Genomic DNA, 21756 nt, shown 5'->3' on the forward strand with positions numbered 1-21756 from the left:
ATTTATATGAATAGTCCAGAAAGGGCAAATCTAGAGAGACAGAAATCAGTGGCTACCTAGGACTAGAGGTAGGTATGGGTAGGTGTGCAAATGATAAGGGGGAAATTTTGAAAGCTGGAAATGTTCTAAAAGTGGATTGTGATAACAGTGTCACAACTCTCTAAATTGGGGGAACTGTCCCCTAATTACTTTTGCAGCTGCATGTCCCAATGCTTCTATTTCATGTACCCAAAATTCCACTTGATTAGTCCCAAAAGATCCTCATGCTTCCCAGCCTATGGCCAGGTTACTCCTTCTGTCTGATAGGTCATTCCTTCCAGTCTCCACCTATGACAGCATTATTCATTCTCCCTGGCCCAGAACAAATGTCACACCTTCTGTCATGCCACAGTCAGTCCCTTCTTTCAATGCATTTTCATTAAACATTCTTTGCACAACACTGAGAGTGCTCTCCACTCTAATTCTTCCAGCTGTGTCTGTGCATGGCTGTCCCATCACCACTGGACAGTACTCCTTGGGGGCAGAGACCAGGTCTTATTCTTCTGAAGCACCTAGCAAAGTGCCAGGCACATTATTAGCATTTGGCAAATGAATGAATGAATGAATGATGCTAAAAGGAAGAGAGACTGATGTGAATGGAAAAAGTATCAGCTGTTTTAAGCAACAGATGAGCCAGTTATTAGGAAAGCAGTTAAAAAATAACTACAAATGCTGGCCCAGGTCCTGAGTAATAATGATATTAAATAAATTCTCAACTTGAAGTAGGATTCTGGGAAGATGGCAAAGCAGAAAGCACCAAGAATCTGTCTCCCCACCTAGACAATAAGTGTGCTGGCAGCATCTGTCTAATGTAACAATTTTGGAACTCTAGAATCTATTGAAGGCTTGCAACTTTCTGAGGAATGCTTGTATGGTAAATTGTGGTTAATTTTGACCAATCTCACCATTTCTATTCAACATATTACTGGAAGTTGTAGCCAGAGCAATTAGGCAAGAAAAAGAGATGAAAGGCATCCAAACTAGAAAGGAGGAAGTAAAATTACTGCTTGCCAATGATATGATCTTATATGTAGAAAACCCTAAAGATTCCACAAAAATAAAATCTTGTTAGAACCCATAAATGAATTCAGAAAAGTAGCAGGATAAAAGTCAACACACAAAAAATCAGTTGCATTTCTATATACAAACAGTGAACAATCTGAAAAGGAAATTACAAAAACAATTCCATTGACAATAGCATCAAAAAAGAATAAAATACTTAGGAATTAACTGAACCATGAAAGTGTATGTTGTTTCTTGTACAATGAAAACTATAAAACATTTCTGAAAGAAATTAAAGATGACAGAAATAAATGGAAATATATTCCGTGTTCATGGATGGAATGACTTAATATTGTTAAAATGCCAATGCTACCCAAAACAATCTACAGATTTAATCCAATGCCTGTCAAAATTGTCACAATATTTTTACAGAAAGAGAAACACCCATCCTAAAATTCATGTGGAATCTCAAGGGACCCCAAATAGACAAAACAATCTTGAAAAAGAAGAACAAAACTGGAAGACTCTGCCTTACTGATTTCAAAACTTACTAAAAGCTACAATAATCAAATAGTCTATTGGCATAAAGACAGACATATGAACCAATGAAATAAAACAGAGAACCCAGAAATAAACCCTCATATATATGGTCAAATGATTTTTGACAAGGGTGTCTTGACCACTCAATGGGAAAAGGACAGTCTTTTCAATAAATAGTGCTGGGAAACTGGATATCCACATGTAAAAGAATGAAGTTGGATCCTTACCTAAAACCATATACAAAAATTAACTCAAAATGAATTAAGGACCAAAACAATAAAACTCTCAGAAGCAAACAAAGGCCCAAAGCTTCACGACATTGGATTTGGCCATGAGTTTTTGGACATGACACCAAAGGCACAGGTAGCAAAATTAAATAGGCAAATTGGACTTCATCAAAAATTTTAAAATTTGTAGATCAAAAGACTATCTGCAGAGTGAAAAGGCAACCCACAGAATGGGAGAAAATATTTGCAAATCATCTATCTGATAAGGATTTAATATCAAGAATATATACAGAAATCCGAAAACTCAACACTAACAACAACAACAACAGAACAACCCAATTCAAAAATAGGCAAAGGACTTCAATAGACATTTCTCTAAAGAAGATGAATGAATGGGCAATAATCACATGAAAAGGTGCTCAACATCAAAAATTATGAGGGAAATGCATTTCAAAACTAAAATGAGATACCTCCTCACACCCATTAGGATGGTTACTATAAAAAAAAAAAAAAAAACAGAAAACAGTAAGTATTGGCAAGGATGTAGAGAGATTGGAACCCTTGTGCACAGTTGGTAGCAATGTAAAATGGTACCATTACTGTGGAAAACAGTATGGCAGTTCCTCAAGCAATTAAAGATAGAATCATCATGTGATCCAGTAATTCTACTTGTGGGTAAATACTCAAAAGAACTGAAAGCAGGATCTTGAAGAGATAATTTGTACACCCGTGTTCACAGCAGCATTATTCACATTAGCTAAAATGTGGAAGAAACCTAAGTGTCCATCAACAGATGAATGGATAAGCAAAGTATGGTTTATACATACAAAGGACTATTACTAAGTCTTAAAAAGGAAGAAAATTCTATAATATAGTGCAGCATGAATCAACCTTGAGGATATTATGTCAAGTGAAATAAGCTAGTCATAAAAAGACAGATACTGCCTGAGCCCACTTATATGAGGTACTCAGAGTAGTCAAATTCATAGACAGAAATTGTTGCTGGGGGCTGAGGGGAGGGGAGAGTATACAGTTATTGTTTATATTAAGTATAGAGATTCAGTTTTGTAAAATGAAAAGTGCTATGGGGATGGTTGCACAACAATGTGGATGTATTTAATACCACTAAACTGTCTACTTAAAAATGGTTGAGATGGTAAACTTTGTTATATGTATTTGACTGCAATTTTAAAACCCAACCAAATAATAGCTGTGTATAAGGACAGTGATGATGAAGATGACCATCTCTTACCTTCATCAAGCAGCCAGCAAACACAAGGAAGCCTTCTGAGTGCAGATGCTTGGCCAAGGAGAACCCAAATCCAGAGTCACAGCCTGTGACCAGGACAGCTTTGCTGCCAACCTGTTTTAAAATGTCAGACTCCACATTAGGAACCCAGGATCCTAACTAGATGCCCAGGCCTCCCCTGAGCAGTAATAATTAGGGCTTCCTGAGTGGGCCAGGCCTGGCCTTCCCTGCCTGTCTCTTGTTGTTTGGAGAAGCACCATAGTACAGTAGAAGTGCCTGGACTCAGAATCAGGGGACCAGGTTCTAACTCAGACTCTGCCACCAACTAGCAAGTTCGCCTGGGGAAGCTACTTCCTCTTTCTGGACCTTATCTAGTTTCCTAATCTACAATCACCATTATCTCCACCACCATCATCGCTGTCATTTTCATCATCAGGTATGGAGTCCTTGCCATGTGCCTTCATCATGCGTGCATTATTTTTATTTAATTCTCACAATAACTCCATATAATAAGTACGATTATTGTACCATGTTACAAGTGAGGAAACAGACATTTAAAAAATGCCCAATAAAATTAGTGATAGAGCTGGAATTGAAATTAGGACTGAGAGACTCCAGTCTAAGCTCAACCTGTAACTTCATTTGATGGGGTTGAGGGGTCATTCAGCAAGTGAGAGTGGCTCCAAGGGGCTCTAAAGCCCTGCTCTGAGGGTGGATCAGGGCCTGGGAGCCCACAGAGGAGGGCTCTGACCCCCGGGCTTGTTCCCAGGTAGCCGGGCTGCCACTCACCGGGTTCACTGAATTGGCATAAGTCCGACGGCCAACAGCGACAAAGGAGGCCGAGTAAAATGGCAGTGAGTGTCTGCAAGAGGAAAGAAGGCCATGAGCAGAGGCTGTGGTCACACCAGACCTTGTTCTCGGGGCAGAAGCAACTCAATAGACACTCAGCCACCAGTGAGCACCCCACTACTGTCACCCCAGTCCCCTGAGGACAACCTGCTGGTACTACTGAGGAGGGGGCCCTTTTCCTCCAGGGTTACTGACCAGTCTGGAAGAGAGCGCGCCAGCAGTTGCAGTGGCCATTTTTGCCACTGGGTGGAAAGAACCTTCCAGTGATATACCTTTGCTAACAGCTTTCTGCAGATTCAGTGTCTTAACCCTTAGGTTTTATGCTGCTTCCTGACAGTCTTTTAAATTAAACTTTTTATTTTAAAATGATTCTAGATTCACATATAGTTAAGAAATAATACAGAGAGATGCCCTGTACATTTTACCCAATTTCCTGTAAAGGTAACATCTTGCAAAACTCTAGTGCAGTATCACAACCAGGATATTGACATGTGCAGTGAAAATATAGAACAGTTCCATCACCACAAGGATCCCTTGTGTTATCCTTTTATAGCCACACCCACTTCCCTCCTAGCCCACATCTTCTTTAACCACTAATCTGTTCTCCACCTCTATAACTGTGTCATTTCAAGAATGGGATCATACAATATGAAACCTTTTGCAATTGCTTTTTTCATGCAACATAATTATCTGGAGATTGTATGTATCAATAATTTGTTCCCTTTTATTGCTAGATTGTATTCCACGGTATCACGTACCACAATTTGTTTAACCATTCACCCGTTGAAGGTCGTCTGGGTTGTTTTCCTGTTTGGGGATATCACAAATAAAGATGCTAGGAACCTTCCTGTACAGGTTTTGTATTGAGTAAATTCCTGTTTTTCTGTTGGGTAAAGCCCCAGGCCCCAGGGGAGCAATTGCTGGTCATATGGTAGTTACATATTTAGTTTTTTAAGAAACTTTCAAACTGTTTTCCAAAGTGGCTGTAGCATTCTTCATTCCCAGCAGCAATGGATTAGAGATCCTGGTTTCTCCATATCCTAGTCAGTATTTGGTGGTATTACTATTTTTTATTTTAGCCATGCTGATAACTATGTAAATATCTCCATTGTGGTTTTAATTTGCATTTCCCTAATGGCTAATGATGTTAAACATATTTTCATGTGCTTATTTGCCATCAGTAAATCCTCTTTGGTAAATGTCTCTTTATGTCTTTTGTCCATATTCTAACTGGATTGTTCATTCTTTCACTCTTAAGTTTTGAGAGTTCTTTATATGTTATAGATGCTAGTCCTTTGTCGCATATATGATATGCCAATACTTTCTCCTAGTCTGTAACTTGTCTTTTCATCCTTTTAACAGGGTCTTTTGTAGAGAAAAAGTATTTTGTTTTGATGAAGTCTGATCATTCATTTTTACACACCATGCTTTTGCTATCAACTTTCAGAACTCCTTGACTATGCCCCAACCCAAAGATTTTCTCTTTTTTTCCTAAAAGTTTTATAGTTTAGTGTTTTACAGTTTCAGTCCATGATCCATTGTGAGTTAACTTCTACATAAAATGTGAGACTTAAGTCAAAGTTGGTTGCTTTTGTTTCTGTTTTTTCCTATGAACATCAGTTACTCCAACACCATTTTTTGAAAATGTTCTCTTTCCTGCATTGAATTTCCTTGCACCTTTGTTAAATATCAGTTAGGCGTATCTGTGTGGGTCTACTTCTGGATTCTCCATTCTGTTTCACTGATCTATGTGCTCCCACCTTATTTTTCTTTTTCAAAATTGTTTTCACTATTCTATTCCCTCTGCCTTTTCATAGAAATTTTAGACTAATCTTGTCTTTTTCCAAAAAAGTCTGACTGGGATTTTGTTTTGTTTTGTTTTGGTTTTGAGGGGAAGGAGGTAATTAGGTTTATTTATTTATTTTTGGAGGAGGTACTGGGGATTGAACCCAGGACCTTGTGCATGCTAAGCATGTGCTCTACCCACTGAGCCACACCCTCCCCACTTGACTGGGATTTTGATAGAAATTATGCTAAACTTGTCTATTAGCTCAGGGAAAGTCAACGCCTTTACTCTTTTGAGTCTTTCAATCCCTGAACACAGTGTGGGACTCCATTTATTTAGATCTTTGATTTCTTTCATCAGCATTAGATAGTTTTCAGTGTACAAATCCTGTATATTTTGCTGTATTTAAACCTAGGTAACTCATTCTTTTGAGCAATTGTACATGGTATTGTTTTAAATTTTGATATCCACACGTTCATTGCCAGGATATAGAAATACACTGATTTGTGTGTGTCATCTTGTATCCTGTGTCCTGCTGAACTCACATATTAGCTCTCAGAGTGTTCTGTGGATTTTGGGGGATTTTCTACATGGTCAACCATGTAATCTACAAATTGGGACAGTTTTATTTCTTCTTTTACAATCTGTATGACTTTTATTTCCTTTTCTTGCCTTATTACACTTCTTTATTGCTCTGTGGTGGATCCATGGTGAGAGCAGACATTCTTGCCTTGCTCCCTATCTCAAGGGAAAGGCATCTAATCTTTCACCAGGAAATATAATGGTAGCTGCACAGTTTTTGTAGATGCTCTTTACCAAGTTTAGGAAATTCCCTTCTATTTTTGGAGAGTTTTTGTCATAAATGGGTGTTAAAATATGCTGTTTCTGCATTGATAGATTCATGTGATCCTTCTTCCTTGGCTTTCAATTTGGTGGATTACATCAACTGATTTTCAACAATGAACCATCTCTGCATCCCTGGAACAAATCCACTTTTTCATAGTTTATAATTCTTTTTATATATTGCCAAATTCTGTTGGCTAATATTTTAAGCATTTTTGCATCTATATTCATGAAGGGTATTCATCTGTAGTTCTCTTTTTTTGTACTGTCCTGGTCTGGTTTTGGAATCAAGGTAATACTAGCTCCATAAAATAAAATGGAAGGAGTTACTGCTGGGTGGGGAAGGGAGTTCCAGCTCCCCACTGGGTCTCCACCAAAACTCCCTGGCTGGGAGGGGTTAGAGTGCCTCATTTCTGGTCCCCAAGTGTGGGAGTGTGAGGTGTCATTGCTGCTGAGAAGTGGAGAAAGTCGTGACTCTCCCTCTCCACTAGGTGTCCTCTGACACTCCCACCCCTACCCCACGCAGGCAGGGTGCCTTATTACTGCTTGGTTAGTATGTAAGTCCTGGCCCCAATTTGGCTTTCTCTGACATGACCCCTGGTAGTGAGATTGGTCATAAGTGAACAGAATGGGGAGGTCAGTGCACCCAAAACTAGTTAATTGACCTTATCTAAAAATAATCACTGTTTTCCCAGGATCTGCTCCACAAAAAGGACAAGGTGTCCCTGGCAGAATTGGATCATATGTGCTTGTCCCCTGACACTCCCTTTGCACTATTTGATATTTTTAAAAGTAACAATAAGGTCACAGCAAGGAAAAATTTATTTCAAACTGCTTTGTGGCCAGATTTTCTCAAACCTACCTCCCCATGCTCAAATATAGCCACTCAAACTTGACTATCTCTGGAGGTAGCATACCAGGCTCGACAGCTCAGACCCAGCTGCCAATGACATATTTCTCCTTCTCCAGAGAGCACAAAGCCCCATCCCTCCACACTCAATCCCCAGGAGGCAGAGTCCTGACGGTGGGTGAGTCGGACCAAGAACACTGCTGGGACGGTCCAGCTGACACAGGAGTGCCCTCCTGGGCACTGCTTGGCTTCTCAACCTTTCCTTCTCGGCCATAGCTGGGAATGCCTCATCCTGCTCTCATTTCTTCTCTCACTTTGCAGCTTCTGCAGGTGCTATGGGACCCCTGGCTTAGGACTTCTCAATTTGGAGGGGCCTTGGGCCTGGGAAGGCTTTAGCACCTCAGTTCCATAACTTTGGTTAACAAGCACCTGGGAAGCTTGTTAAAATGCAGGCTCCCAGGTCCCTGATTGACATTCTGATTCAGTAGGAAGGGGTGGCCCCTGGAAATCTGCATGTTTAACAAGCACCTCAAGTGATTCCAGTACAGGCGGTCTAGGGAAAGGCCTGGTTGATGTAGGTCAAGAGCATCAGTTCTTGGGTCCGCCTCCCTGGTTGTTTATTAGAATCACTTGGGAATCCAATCATGATTATGTGCTCACATTATTAAAAGGAATCCTTACCATTTAGAGATAGATACCTAAATATTTACAAGTCAATCATGATGTCCAGAATTTGCTCTGAAATAATCCAATAAAGGGAGGGGGAGGAGAGTGGGTGGGGACACAGATGAAATGAGACTGGCCATGAGACGGTCACTGCTGAAGCCCCAATACCCCAGGTGTCAGTACACAACTTTCTACCTTTGTATATGATTGAAATTCCTTCCAAAATAGTTTAAGAAGAATCACTAAGGAAGCTTTTTGAACTATTTGCACAGTTGGCCCCATCCCTAATGAATGAAATCCAAATCCCCCGGGGTAGGGCGCAGGGAATCTTTTCCCCCCACTGTCCTCTAGGTGATTCTAATTTGCAACCAGAGTTCAAAACTGCTGCCTTAGGAAAAGAGAAAAAGTACTTTTTCCCCATGAGGTTTCCTTTTCAAGCCTCTTGCCTGCCAAAGCCCTATCATCTCTGGGGACAAAATCAGCTCTGGGCCACAGCCCAGTTCAGCCAAGGAAGACACTGCTGTTTGCCGCCAATATCTCTCTTTTCATCTGCCTCGTCATCAAAATTTTGTCTTGGGTAGCAATGTGCCCAACTCTTCCCAGGCTTGCCCTGTGATCATGTGACTATCCCCAGCTCATAATGCATAAGCAGAACCCTGCAGTGATTGCTGGGAGAGTTGCTCTCCTGATGCAGGGGCAGCTCCTCCCTTCCTCCATGCTGCTTTGCTTTTCCCTGCCTGGACTGGGGCTGGAGGTGGAAGAGAATCATGGCACTCTGAGGTGAGAACAGCTATTGGGACGACAGAGCAGAAAGATAAAAGAAGCCCGGGTCCACTGATGCCACTCCAGCCCTAGCCTTCTGGAGGTCCTTGCTCTTCTTAGTGTGATGCAGTTGTGATACACTGGCTTATCAAGGCTAAGAATGCCCCTGAGGGGTTAAGTCCAAGCCCCATATTATGAAATAGTGTGCATTGCCCTGGAGGGTCCCCTCTCCCCAGGAGGGGCTTACGGTAGCAGCAAACTGCTGGTCAACCAAACCACTCACTCTGAGAGCTATGCAAGTCTCACAGGTGGTAAAAGTTAAACTCAGGATTGTCAGTAACCTTGCAGAGGGGTGAGTCCCAAAGAGATGGCCACCGGATTCAGAGGAGAGCTTGCTGATTTCCATCCTAACCTAGAAGTGCAATCAGACAGGGTGGAGCAGGTGCAGGTTGGCACTTCCCCAAGGGCCTGTGGAAGAAATGGCTGGTTCCAGAGCACTGGTGTCCAGGAACTTCCAGGCCACATTCAAGACACCACCCAACGCTGGCCAAGGCATTAATGCTGTCTTCTTTTCCATCCTTCTAGTTTATGTCTCTATCCCTTTGTTCCTTCTGTCATGAATCAGCGACAATAAACAGTAATGCAGCTGTCTGCTGAGAGAAGTGAGGAGTCAATTTGACAGGCTGAATCTAACAAGATGAGCTTAGGAGGGACAATTATCAGTGACACAAGTGCAGCTGGGGAGAAATGCAGCCTCCCACAGCAGCATCTGTGGAAAAAAATGTAGTCTGGTCGACCACGAATCGTAAGTGATGGGGCTGCCAAAAGAAGCTATGTGAGCCTAGGCTGGTCAGGGATGAGGGAGGCAAGGGCCCCTCTCCACTCTGCCCAGGTCAGGCTGCCCTGGGGTATTACACGTCACGGCCGGGCAGGCAGGGCTGAGCACTGGGGCCAAGCCAACTGGTGTGTGTAACCAGGATCCGGGAGGTAGTGTTCCAGGTAGGGAATGCATCAGTAAGTCACTGGCTCCAGGAGGGAAGCCAGAGCCTTCTGGCAAAGCCAGAAATCTGAAATCTGAGGGCTATATAGTGTCAGTAAGCAGAACAGGGTGTCCGGGCAGGGACCACACCTGGCCACCCCTGGGGAGGTTTTGTCTGGACAGGACCTATGTACTGATTGACTGCTGCCCTGAGGAATGCAGGTATGGGGGTGCACAGGCCAAAAGGACATCATTCAGGTGGAAGACCTGGGTGCTGAATGGGGAAATCATGGGAGATGAGCAATGACAAAACACGCAGACGCAATAAGAGAAGTTGGGGACGGAGGTATCGGGGTAGTATGGTGTCTCTGGGGATAAGAGATGAACTTATTCAGGATGAATGTAGATGGCAGACCCAGAAATAAGAGGAACAGAGAAAAGATTTCTGCCCAATGTGAAGAAGGACTTTATAATAGCACTGTCCAAAGACAAGAGGCCTGCTGTGAGAGGTGCTGATGGTCCCATGGCTGGAGATATTCAAATAGAGGCTGTAAGTTCACTTGTTAAGGATGTGATCACAGGATCGACGTACAGGTAGTTGACTGGAGTCTGAGATTCAAGCAAAATGATCAGGCCAAAGTTCTTCCCCACCCAAGACCTCCTGTCTCATCCAGGCACAGTGCTCACCCACCATTCCATCCTCCTCACACACCTGGGTCTCCCTCCCTCCCTGACCTCTGCTGACAACTTTGCCTGGAAGACAGCTAATGCACTTGACGCAGCTCTGCCCCTGACCACCCTGCCCCAACTCCCCTCAGCCTAAGCAGGTTATTTCTGCAAGCCTTCTAGAAGATTCAGAATCCCCTGTGACAGCTTTTCTTTCCACTCAAATGAGCCAGAAGCCTAACTAATGCTTCACTTCCCTTTAATTTTTTTTAAAATAATAAAGTACTGAATATTTCATGTCATTTCACTAAAGTGAAAAACAGAATGTTCAGATGGATACAGAGCAGTTAATTCACTTCCCTTTAATTTGAAGATAAAATCTTTGTAAAAGTATTTTAACCTCCTTTGGGATTACTTTCTCCTCTGTAAAAAAACCTCCAGAAATCTCTAAAAGCCTCTTTTGAGACAGACTTTTACCATTTCTATGAATCACTCACTGAAAAAAAAAATTTCAGTAAATCATCTTCCAAGAGTCCTGCGTCAGAGCCAAGTTCCATTTCCTCTTTGATGGGATGTCACCTCTGCAGTAGGGGCTGTAACTGAACAGGACCCTACTGTCATCAGTGATCATCTGACAACTGTAATGGTGTTTGTAACTGCTTAACTGTGTGATGGTTTAAAGGGTTTTTCTCACGCTCTTGCTGACCAGGGTTAGACCGGAAATGAGGGAGGCTTGGGGTACAGAGGCCGTATTTCAGCAACAGGGCCATTTAAAAACTCTTTTTATATGGTGTCCTCTGGTAGTTGAAGCCCCATCTCCAATCAAGCTTTAGTATCCCATGGAATTGTTTTTAAGCAAATGCTGCTAAAAACCTAAATTCATGTTCTTCTAAATTTATCTATTGGCATAGAAAATAACCATCAATTTTCTAGCTGCCAGGACTTTGAATTTAACCTGCCACTTGATTTAACTCCTCTCAAATATAAAAGAAAGAAAAAGTCATTACTTTTTCCTTGCTCTGGCTGCAAAGGAATAAAACGAGGTAGCTGAGCACACTAAATCCCCTTGGAAAAGGCAACTTCCAGGAGCTCTCAAAGAAGAGCTGCTTCTTTCATTTTTACTTAATGCTTTCTCTAAATCACACAGTTCAGTGAAGTCTTGGGACATTTTGCTTAATTGGTTTCACATGTGACATTTTCAAAGCGCCATTAGCCAGGTAATCAAAGTAATGGGATCTGTGCCTCCTGATGTGATGCACCAAGATGGGCACCTCCTTACCTTTCCAAATATGCATATTTGAATCTAAACACGAGAACATCCCAAAATCCACACTGAGAGATAGTCTTCCAAGGTGTCAAGGTCATGAAAAACAAAGACTGAGAAAGTGCCCCAGGAGGGAGAGAGTAAGGAGACACAACAACTAAATGCACTGGGGACCCTGGTTTGTATCCTGGACCAGGAAAAGGTCCATTACTGGGTCATTTGGTGAAATCTGAATTAGATCTATAGGTTAGTTAGTAGTATTATATCAGTGGTAATTTCCCGGTTTTGATGATTGCACTACGGTTTTGTAAGATGCTAACATTTGGGGAAATTAGGAAAGGGGGATAAGGAAACTTTTGTACTATTTTTGCAACTTCTGTGTAAGTGTAGAGTTATTTCAAAATAAAAAGTTAAAAAAATAATCTGATGAAAGATATTCTTCTGTGCCCTGTGAGCCGTCCTTTGCTGATAGACAATGGGTATTGAGAGACATTTTTGAGAGTCAAGCCTTATTATGTGTGAAGAGCTTTGCTTTGCCCAGAAACTATAACCCTCAAGGCTACCTCCACCCTTCAATTTCTTACCTGGTTCCGTTTCCTCTATCAGAGAAACTCAAGGTTTTCCTTGGGAGCTGTGACAGGGGTCTGGAGAGGCGGGCGGTCAGCATTGTGGCCACAAGAGGCAGAATGGTCAGGCTCCTCCTGGTGGGTTCTGAAACACAAAGGCACCCTCAGCATTGCCTTGTTGCCTTCAGGGGTGGCTATATTCCTTCCAGGTTGTGAAAGTCAAACTGGGCTCTGTCTGACCCAGGTCCAGTCATGCTACCAGGCAGTCTCCTCTTGCCACCTTCCTCTCAAGCTTCATCCTCACATGATGGAAAGAGTCAGGAGACTGGGACATCTGGAAACCTGGGTTCTGGCTCTGGCTATGTCATCAACTCTAGGGCAACCCTGGATGGGTCATCACCCATGTGCAGCATAACAAGGTTGGAATAGACTAGTGACTGTCAAACCAGTCTGTGGAGGGGCACTGGGGGACCTGCCTCCTCAGAGATTCCAGCTCCATGAGTTCCTCTCTCCTGTCTGTGTTCACCATATCCAGCAGAACGTGCATCTCAATGTGCCCACATGCCTCCGGGCAGCTTTTCCAGCCCCGGGCCACGTAGCATCTGATTCAGCTCTCCACCTCTCTCCCCACCTCACCAAGCACAGGGTCCAACTCGGGGGCTGAATTCATCAGCAACTCATAAAAGCCTGGAGACTGGAGCTAGAATTTGAGACACACTCTAATCAACCTCAATTCACACACATACAGAGTCTCCCCCACCATCCTACCAGCCCCTGTCCAGGTTAAATCAACTTGGTTGTGACAACGACATGTATCACTTGGTGTCACCTTAAGGCTACTCAGCACTGTGACTAGTCGTGCATTAGGAATTGCTGATCAGCAGGTATATTAGTTGCCCTCTTAAACTCTGCTTAATTCTGTTCTGGTGATTCCTCCCGGCCTAAGGGAAGGGAAGGGAGGAGACAAGGGAGTTGAGCAAGACAACTACAGCCGGGGGGAGCTATTGTTCTTTTCCTGGTGAGCCATTCTAGTCTCTCCTTGCACACCCGCCTCTGGTTTGTTAACCTGTTCTTATCAGTAATAAGGTTCTGCCTGAGAGGCAGCTCCTTCCCTGTCCTATTGCCAGCACCCCTAATCTAACTGATAACCAGCCCCCTGGGCCAGTGGGTGTGGAATAAATTCATTAACTAGCCAACCGCAGGGTGTTCACTGCAGGAGGCAGGTGGAGTTCAATCCTCAGGAAAGGCAAACAAATAGGGATCTTTTGATCTATGTGATCCTTCCTGGACCATGCAGTAGGCTCTTGCTTCCACCCCTGCCCCTACTCACAACACTCCATTCTCAGCCCTGCAGCCAGAAAGATCTTTCTAACCCCAGTCAGGTTATGTGACTCCCTTGCCTAAAAGCCTCTCCATGCCTTTTGGAATGGACCTCTGCCTCCCTTGCTCTCAGTTTCTGGCACCACCTTCCCTGGGCTCACTGCACTGGAGCCACACTGACCTCCTGAACATACACCAAGCTCTTTTTCACCTCGTGGCCCTGGACCTTGCCTTTCCCCACTCTAGATGGCTGAGTCCTTCCCACCCTTCCAGCTTCAGAGAGGCTGCCCCAACCCCCCATGCAACACACAGGGGCTGCCCTCTGTAAGATCATCCTTGGGGAGAGGGTTTACAGCTCAGTGGAAGAGCACGTGCTTAGCATGTACAAGGCCCTGGGTTCAACCCCCAGTACCACCATTAAAACAAACAAGTAAAAACCTAATTACCACCCCCTCCAAAATAAACAAAAGAAATTTAGAAAAAAATAAATATTATTTTTAAGAAATCATCCTTCAACCCAAAATTACTTCATTACTTTATCTTCCCCTTCTAAAGCATAAGCTCAGTGAGGCCAGGAACCTCGTCCATCTTGGTCACCACTGAATCCCTCATTCCCAGAAAAAACCTGACCCAAAGAAGGCGCTCAGTGAAGTCTCTGCTGAGTGGGGATGAGTTAAGTGCTCGAACCCTACCATCACCGCCACACAACCCCCACTATAGACTGGTCCTCCTTAGAAGGCACAGGCCCATGCTGGGCTCAGATTCTTTAAGGGGTGCCCCCACCCCACCCAAATACTGACCAGTTGGCTGAGCACACGTATCTCCACCTACTTCTGCCAGGACTGGAGTTTGAGGTCACCACCGCTGGGTGATTTTTAAATTCAGTTGTCTCTAATTAAAGCCCTTTCCCGTCCCTTCTGCTCCATGCCTGTGGCAGAGAATGCCTCAAAGTTATCTCCAAAGAGAGGGCTGCTTTCCATTTTATTTTCCTTTGAGTCAGCAATATTTAAAAGTGCTGCAGTCAAAATAGCTTAAAGTGGACAAAAACTCAGCTCCTTTAATAATGCACCATTCACAATGTAGTCTCTTACATACAAAATGTTAGAATTTTAGAACTCTTTTTCTTCTCCTTTTTACGTTTCTTAAATATGTTGCTGTTTTCACCCCCTAAAACAATGCTATAGGCAGTGGGATTCCTGCACACTCTTCAGGCTTGTTTGTCATCTTATGTCTTGGGCTGGGCTTTATTCTCTGTAAATATTAGCTTCTCAAACGAAAAGCCTTTTGGTTTGGAAACAAATGGTTGTGGGAGGAGGGTGCTGCAAGGAGGCAGGCAGAGTCCCTGTCGGGGTGAGACCATCTCCTTAGCCTTGACCTCAATCAGCTGCTCGATTATCAAATTTATAAGATACTGTCACAAAGTCAAGATGCTCACATATTAATAAACCTGGGAGAAACTTTTCTAACACTGAGAACACTTAGGTCTGCTCTCAAGGGCACGTCCTTTGCATTGTCAATGTAAAACCCATGGACTGCACCCCCCCTCCAAAAAAAACCGGTGTTCATCCTGGTCTTGACGCTGGGCTCGCTTGCTGCATTCTGACAGGACTATCTTGCAGAGGACATAGCTGGTTGCATTCCTGTGGGTCAGGGTCAGCGTGTCCCCGGCAAGTGGCAGATATCCCCAGTACTGACATCCTCAGAGGACACAGGGCATCAGCAGTGAATTGAGAGAAATCAGGAGGCTGGACTTAGGCAGGAAGGAGAAAACTCTTGAGTTTCTGGACATGAAGTCTGGATGGGCCTTGGTAATACCAGGCAGGAAGGGAAGGCTCTGTTCTACCGAGGAGGGCATGCTGGGTTTAGGCAGAGAACCATCCTGTGGAGAGACCCCACACTGAGGAGCTTAAAGCCAGTGAGCTGTGTGAGACTCCAACTGACAACTCGCAGCCTGTTTCCAACACATTCTACTTGGCTGTTTTTTTTGGCCAACCTAGTGTTTTAAAAGGCAATGTAACTAAGCAGCTGTGTTATGCTTGAACTCAATACAAAAAGTTTGCACTTACTATCTTAAGCCTACCCACATCACCTCTGTTAACTGCCTGGACACTGTGGGCATTTGCATTTGAGATCTCTCACCAGAAAAATGTCTATTACCCTTTGGCTATTTCCCTTCTGATCACTTAGCATTATCTTACCTGAAAGTTCCAGCTCAGCTCAGATATGTGTGCTCACTGTACAGTTAATGGAGGATTCCTTGAGGCCATCAAAAAAGGAAACCAGACAAGTTTTAAAGCCCTCATTCAAAAAAAGATGCCTATTATTCCTTAGAGAGATAACTATTCTGGAACAAAAGTCTAAAAGTATTATATAGGAACATCAAATGATAGAGTAGAGGTTCTCACTACCATATTATCATAAATGCAGACATGACTTTTATATAGCTGTCTTTAACAGAGACCTTCAATAAAAGCCAAGGATTTAACTTTAGCCCAGTTCAGCAAAGGCAAACCTAATGCAGACACTTGGATTAGTCCAACACTCTAGTCACCAGATTGGATTTAGGTGATGGCCAGTTCTCCTCAGAGAACAACACATCACACTCTCTGCAGAGGCCATCTTTTGGGTGTCTGTCTTGTTCACCTGATCCCTGTCCTCTTGGACCTGTCTCTTGCCCACAGGATTTGGCCTCTGTAGCTGTAGTTGTGCAATGAGAACCCCGCCCCCTTCCCCGGGCCACTGGGTCAAGGAAAGACAACAGATGAATCTATCATTCTGTCCCCTGGCACTATGGAAGAATGCAAATCCATCCCTGCAGGGCAGAGACATGTGATCTGGCTGATAGAGTGGGGAGAAAAGTGGCTATGCTACTTTGAGCATGAAGCCAGAAAGAGAGATGGAGAAAGCCAGTCTGGAGAGAGAGAGAGAGACAGACAGACAGAGAGAATAGTCAGGCACATATGTAGAATGAAACAGAGATGGAGGTGGAGAGAGAGAAAAAACAACATCTGAGACTCCAGAGGGGAGCTCTGCTCTTGGAGACCCAGCTGCCGTCCTACCTTCAGCTTCATGCCATGTCTTTATTCTCTGTGTTGATTTAAGCAAGCTTAAAGTTTCTGTTAGTTGCAGCTGAAACAATATTGGTGAAACCACACTAAAAGCAGGTTCTTTCTGCAGATCATTATCATTAATTCCTAAGCTTGCCCCATATTCTAAGAATGTCACACTATAGATCTCATAACATAACAGCAACATGAGCCTCCCCCTCTCCATTCTGTCAAGGAGACATCTGCTGTTCCCCAAGAGAAAGTGTTACCAGAGCTACCAAAATGGCCATAACTACAACTGCTAGCTTAAGCAGGCATTCCACGCCTAGGAGAACAGGGCTTGCCTACCAAACTCAAGACAGATCACTAAACGATGGAGTCCCAGGGCTCCCTTCTTGGTCTCTTCTCACAACCAGGCTGAGCTCTCATTGCTTTAAATATGATTTACATGCTGCCATCTCCTAAATTTTCATCTCCAACCAGCTTCTTCTCTGAACTCCAGGCTTAATGTATCCAACTACCCATCCAACATCTCCACTTGAATGTTTAATAGGTATCTCAAACTTAGCCTGTCCAAAACTGAGCTTGTGCCATGGCCCTGCATATCTGTTCCTCTGAGTCTCCCTTGTTCTTGACTCCTCCCTTGCACACTCCACAGCCAAGCAGTCAGCGAATCCTGACTCCACCTTCACAATATATCAAGCATCCTCTGCTATCATCTTTGCTAAGACTTCATCCCTTCTTGCCTGGGTTGTTGCAATCGCGTCTCAACTAGGCTCCCTGCTTCCATCCTAGTCCCCCAACAGACACTGCTCAACACTGCCTCCATGAGCCTACGAAGTACAAATCAGATCATGTCACTCCTGCACCAAATTTTTGCTCAGAGTAAAAGCCAAAATCACTCAGACTGCCTACAATGCCCTCCATAATCTAGGTCCCCATGACGTCTCTGATCTCGTCCCTCCTTGTTCACTGCACATAGGTCACAGTGGCCTTCGTGCTGTACTTGGAACATGTCAGGCAAGCTCATGCTTCAGGGCTTTTGCCTGATTTTCCCTCCACCAGGAACGTTCTTTTCCTCACTCTCCGCAGGGCTCATTCTCTCAATTCAATCTTTTATTCAAATGTTTACTCAGTAAGGCATTATCTGGCCACCCCATCAATCCCATCCCTACCCTGACATTTTCTATCCCCCTTCCCTGCTTCCTTCTTTTTTCCTCCTTGGCAACTTGCCACATTATACATATTGTACTTACTTATTGTATTTATCATATTTCAGTCCCACTAGAATGTAAACCCTGAGAGCAGGAATTTTTGTCTTTTTTGTCCCTGTTGTATCCTCAACACCTAACGGTGCCCTGTACACAGTAGGCACATGATATTTGAATGAATTAAGAGAGATTTCAGCAGGGGAATACCACATCAGACGTATTTTAATAAGATAACTCTCACTGGGTTAAGAATAGACTGAGGATGGACAAAGGCAGAAGCAGGAAGACCATTTAGAAACTATGGCAGTAATCCAGGACCATCATGTACAGCCATGCAGGTTGTGCACTGCACAACTCCAGGAAAATGTGAAAAAGTATTCCCTGGAGATATATAAAGGGCTGCCAGCCCTGGTGGAAACCATGGAGGTAATTAGAAGTGGTCAAAGTCTGGCTATGTTTTGAAGGTATAGCCCATTGCAATTTACTAACAAATTAAATGCAGGATATGAAAGAAGGAAGAATCAAAGATACTTCCAAGATTTTTGGTGCAGATGTAAAAAATGATATTAGTATAATTGACAGATTAAGGAGTTGTCCTATTCATAAGTGCTTACTGCATTTCAAATCAAAGTGTACAAGCCCAGTATTCTGGTCCTTGCCAGGCCCCTCCAAATAGTCTCTCCAAATATATTTTTCTCATCTACCCATTATATCATTTGCTATGCCATCTCTCAGTAAGCCCTGTACTTTCCAGTTTTTGTGATTTGCTCATCCTATACCAAATCTGATGTCTCCTTCATCTACTAAGTCCTAACTGATTCAAATAATACCTCCTTCAAGATACCTTTCCTGATTCCCTAAATCAAAACTCAATCTCCTGCCCATACTTGCATTTCACTCCTTCCTTCTGTGCCTCTGAAACAGCACTTAACCTAAGTTGTGCAGTATTAGAGGTATTTCTGTTTATAACCAACCACAGCCCTCACCTGACCACCAATCTCAACCTGGACTGTGAGCATCCCACAAATAAGACTCACGTGTTCTATCACTGACCAAGGCTGGTGTCTGACAGGAAGCAGACACTTTGTAAATGTGTACTGAAAGAATATGAAAGCTACACAAATTTCAAAGGTCAGCTTCCTCGCCCGCTAGGGGTATATGCCCTGTGCAGGGCCAGGCTCCAACGCTCTGGTGAAAAGTAGGACTTTTGCTGCTTCATAAAGGACCCCAGCAGCAGGAGGCCCACGGTAATGAAACGTGTACCTCTGCAAACCCTCGCAGGGTTAGACAGTGATTCAGCATCAGCTGACTCCAAGCAGATTTTGGCAAACTGGCTGGAAAAAACCACGCGCTGCTCAAGGGAGCTCAACATCACGCTCAGCTCCAAACCCTCCCCCAGCAGCGCGCGGCCCCGAGAAGCGGACACTGCCCTGGCGCAAATCTGCGACGCGCTCCAGCACGCCGGCAGAGCGCGCAGGCGCCAACTCGCTCAGCGCAGCTCCAAGCCCCACACTTTGGACGGAGCAGCCAATCACGTGGCCGCAGTCCCTTCCTATCCACCAGAGGCGGGGAGCGGAGGGGGCACGGCCCCAGTGGCGCTCCCATTGGCTGAGATGGCACCATCCAAACAAAGCCGGGCTGTCCTCGCTCCAGTGCGCTGCGGGGGCTCCAGGACTTGCTGGCCCGGGCCCACCACTACCCCAGCATCCCCGGCCTGCCCCCATGGCTCCTCCACCTCGCTCGGTCCTCCTCCTCTCCCGGTCCTATGGCCTGTACGGTCCTCCAGCAATAGCCAGCTCCGCTTGTACTCAAGGAAGCTGGGACCGCGGCCTGTCCTGTCCAGCATTCTTCCCGAGGGCACAACGGGAGGAGAGGAAGCACCCCACTCCCACCCCCCAAATCCCCGAGAACAGAGCCTCGTGGAGGACGCAGGAAGACGAGGGATACGGGGCAGAACCGGAGAGAAGGGAGCAGTGCCTAGAGCTCGGGCTAGGAGGCAGGACTACCGCTCGGCCTCTGAATACGATGTGACCTTGGGCCAGTTTCTTCCCTTATTGGGACTGGGCTCGTCTTCTGTGAAACGCGGCCGCTGAGAAGGATAAGTGCTGAGGGTTTCACCTGGGAGACTCGGGCCGTGTGTTCAAACCGGGACTCCTTTTGCCAAGTATGTTATTCCGAGTAATAAAGGTCAGGACGGACGCCCTGGACAGAAGGTCCAGGAGGGCGGCGGATGAGGACAACCTGGAGATGAGACGGGTCTGGTTGGGATAGGTCCCTCTTTCCACTCTTACTCCCGCCGCAGCCCCAGGGCCCAGCCTACAGGACTTGATGTCCCCCTCCCCACCCGCATCCTGGCGACCGGGCTAAAAGGCAGTGCAAGTTCAAACCAAACCAAGAAGAGGGCGCCGGTGCATCACGCCGATCTGCAGAGCTGCGGACCCCTACTCTTACCCCAAAGCAAACGGGTGCAGGGGCTGCAGCTACTGGGGGCTCAGCTGGTGCGTTCGCCGTCACCCCGCGCTTCGCAGGTACCGGCGCTCGGGTCTTGTACCACCGAGTCGGGCCGCTACCGCCGTTTGCTTCTCGAAGCCCCCCAACCGGCTCCCACTCCTGCGGCCTCCTGCCTCAGCTACCGGCGTGCTGCTATATACCTTGGGTTCGCTTCGTAGGGCTGCGCAGGGCGGAGCCAGACGGCAGGCGTCGCCGGGGCGGGGACCGTTCCCGCGCCGACTCCTTCGTCCTGCGGAGTCCCGCCTAGCCCTTCTCCCGCAGAGGATCCCCCAGTCGCTAGGTGCTCAGCCCGAGATTAAACCCTGCCGCCAGTCCGTCTTGGTCCTAAAGAGGGTGTAGATTTCCTCCACCGCCATGCCCCTTCTGCAGCAGGCGGGAAAAGATTTCAACCCCGAGGGGTTGCGGGCAGGGTGTAGATGCTGCTCCAGGAAGTGAGGAAACCTGGCTCCTCCCAGGTCCTATGCACGTTTGCTGTCTTTCGAGCTCGTCCTGGTTGTTGGTTGATTGATTTTTAAATTTGTCTTTTGATTAGATGAAATTTATTTAAAAATTTGTTCCTATGGGTTTTAACAAATAAGTTAGAAATAGTACAGCTTCTCAGTTTCAGCAATACAACACCAGAGGTCAATCCGCCACAGATCAGGCTCCCCTGCCAAGTTTTCAGGATGAGAAACCGGCTGAGGAGAAGGAACCTATGGGGCAAATTAGTGGCAGAGCTATGTTTAGGTCAAATTAGAGAAGGACTGACTGGAAAGGGATCAGGCAGATGAAAATAGAAAGGAAGGAAGGACCTGGAGGGACTTTAATGAAGCCTGTCACTTCTGTTACTTGAGCTTCTTGAGGGCTGAGGCTGTGTCTTACTTCTTTACCCCCGGCTCCTGGCACATAGAGCTTTAAAGGCTGGGAGAACCATAAATGTAGGATGCACTGGGTTCTCTGTACCCATTTCACAGACATACTCAAGCTTGCTTCTGTGCTGTGTTTCAGAATAGTCCCTGGTACAGCATGCCACAGCCATAACATAAATCTTTATAATGAGTCACCAGGTTACACTTTGCAGGTCATGCATTGCTAGAAAAGTAGTCAGCTAAAGGAAGAGTTAATATTTCTACCTAGGAATACCATAGATGCTGTCTGTGAACTGAGAATTAATAGAAATAAAGTTCTATTTATGGAAGACAAAGACAGGACATTTGAAGGTCAGTGGCTGATCTCACACCCTCCCGGCCCATCTTTTTATTCCAGTTTTGCTGTGGCAACCAACCACTTACGGGTATAACCTGAAATCACCTTGCCTCAGCTGTACCTGGTATCTTCCTGTCTCAAGACTTCTCTGTCGCTGCAGCCTAGGACCCCTGCAGGAAGCCACAGCCCATTCT

The 21756-nt window shown here is 45.1% G+C and overlaps 1 protein-coding gene across 4 annotated transcripts in view; it reads right to left on the reverse strand.

The window, feature by feature from the left end:
- The window catches only part of BDH1 (3-hydroxybutyrate dehydrogenase 1), a 37898-nt gene extending 17117 nt beyond the window's left edge, over window positions 1-20781 (reverse strand). The window contains exons 1-5 of one of the 4 annotated variants that reach the window (XM_010959294.3): window positions 20518-20781; window positions 19985-20107; window positions 12307-12433; window positions 3847-3919; window positions 3061-3171 (exon numbers count right to left, since the gene is read on the reverse strand). In XM_010959294.3, coding sequence (XP_010957596.2) covers window positions 3061-3171; window positions 3847-3919; window positions 12307-12389 — 267 coding nt within the window. In that variant the 5' untranslated portion in view covers window positions 12390-12433; window positions 19985-20107; window positions 20518-20781. The other 3 variants (XM_010959295.3, XM_010959293.3, XM_010959292.3) reach the window with 3 other exon arrangements.
- Between the last annotated feature and the right edge of the window lie 975 nt (window positions 20782-21756).

The sequence above is a fragment of the Camelus bactrianus genome, chromosome 1 (genome assembly GCF_048773025.1).
Source record: "Camelus bactrianus isolate YW-2024 breed Bactrian camel chromosome 1, ASM4877302v1, whole genome shotgun sequence".
Taxonomy (NCBI): Eukaryota; Metazoa; Chordata; class Mammalia; order Artiodactyla; family Camelidae; genus Camelus; species Camelus bactrianus.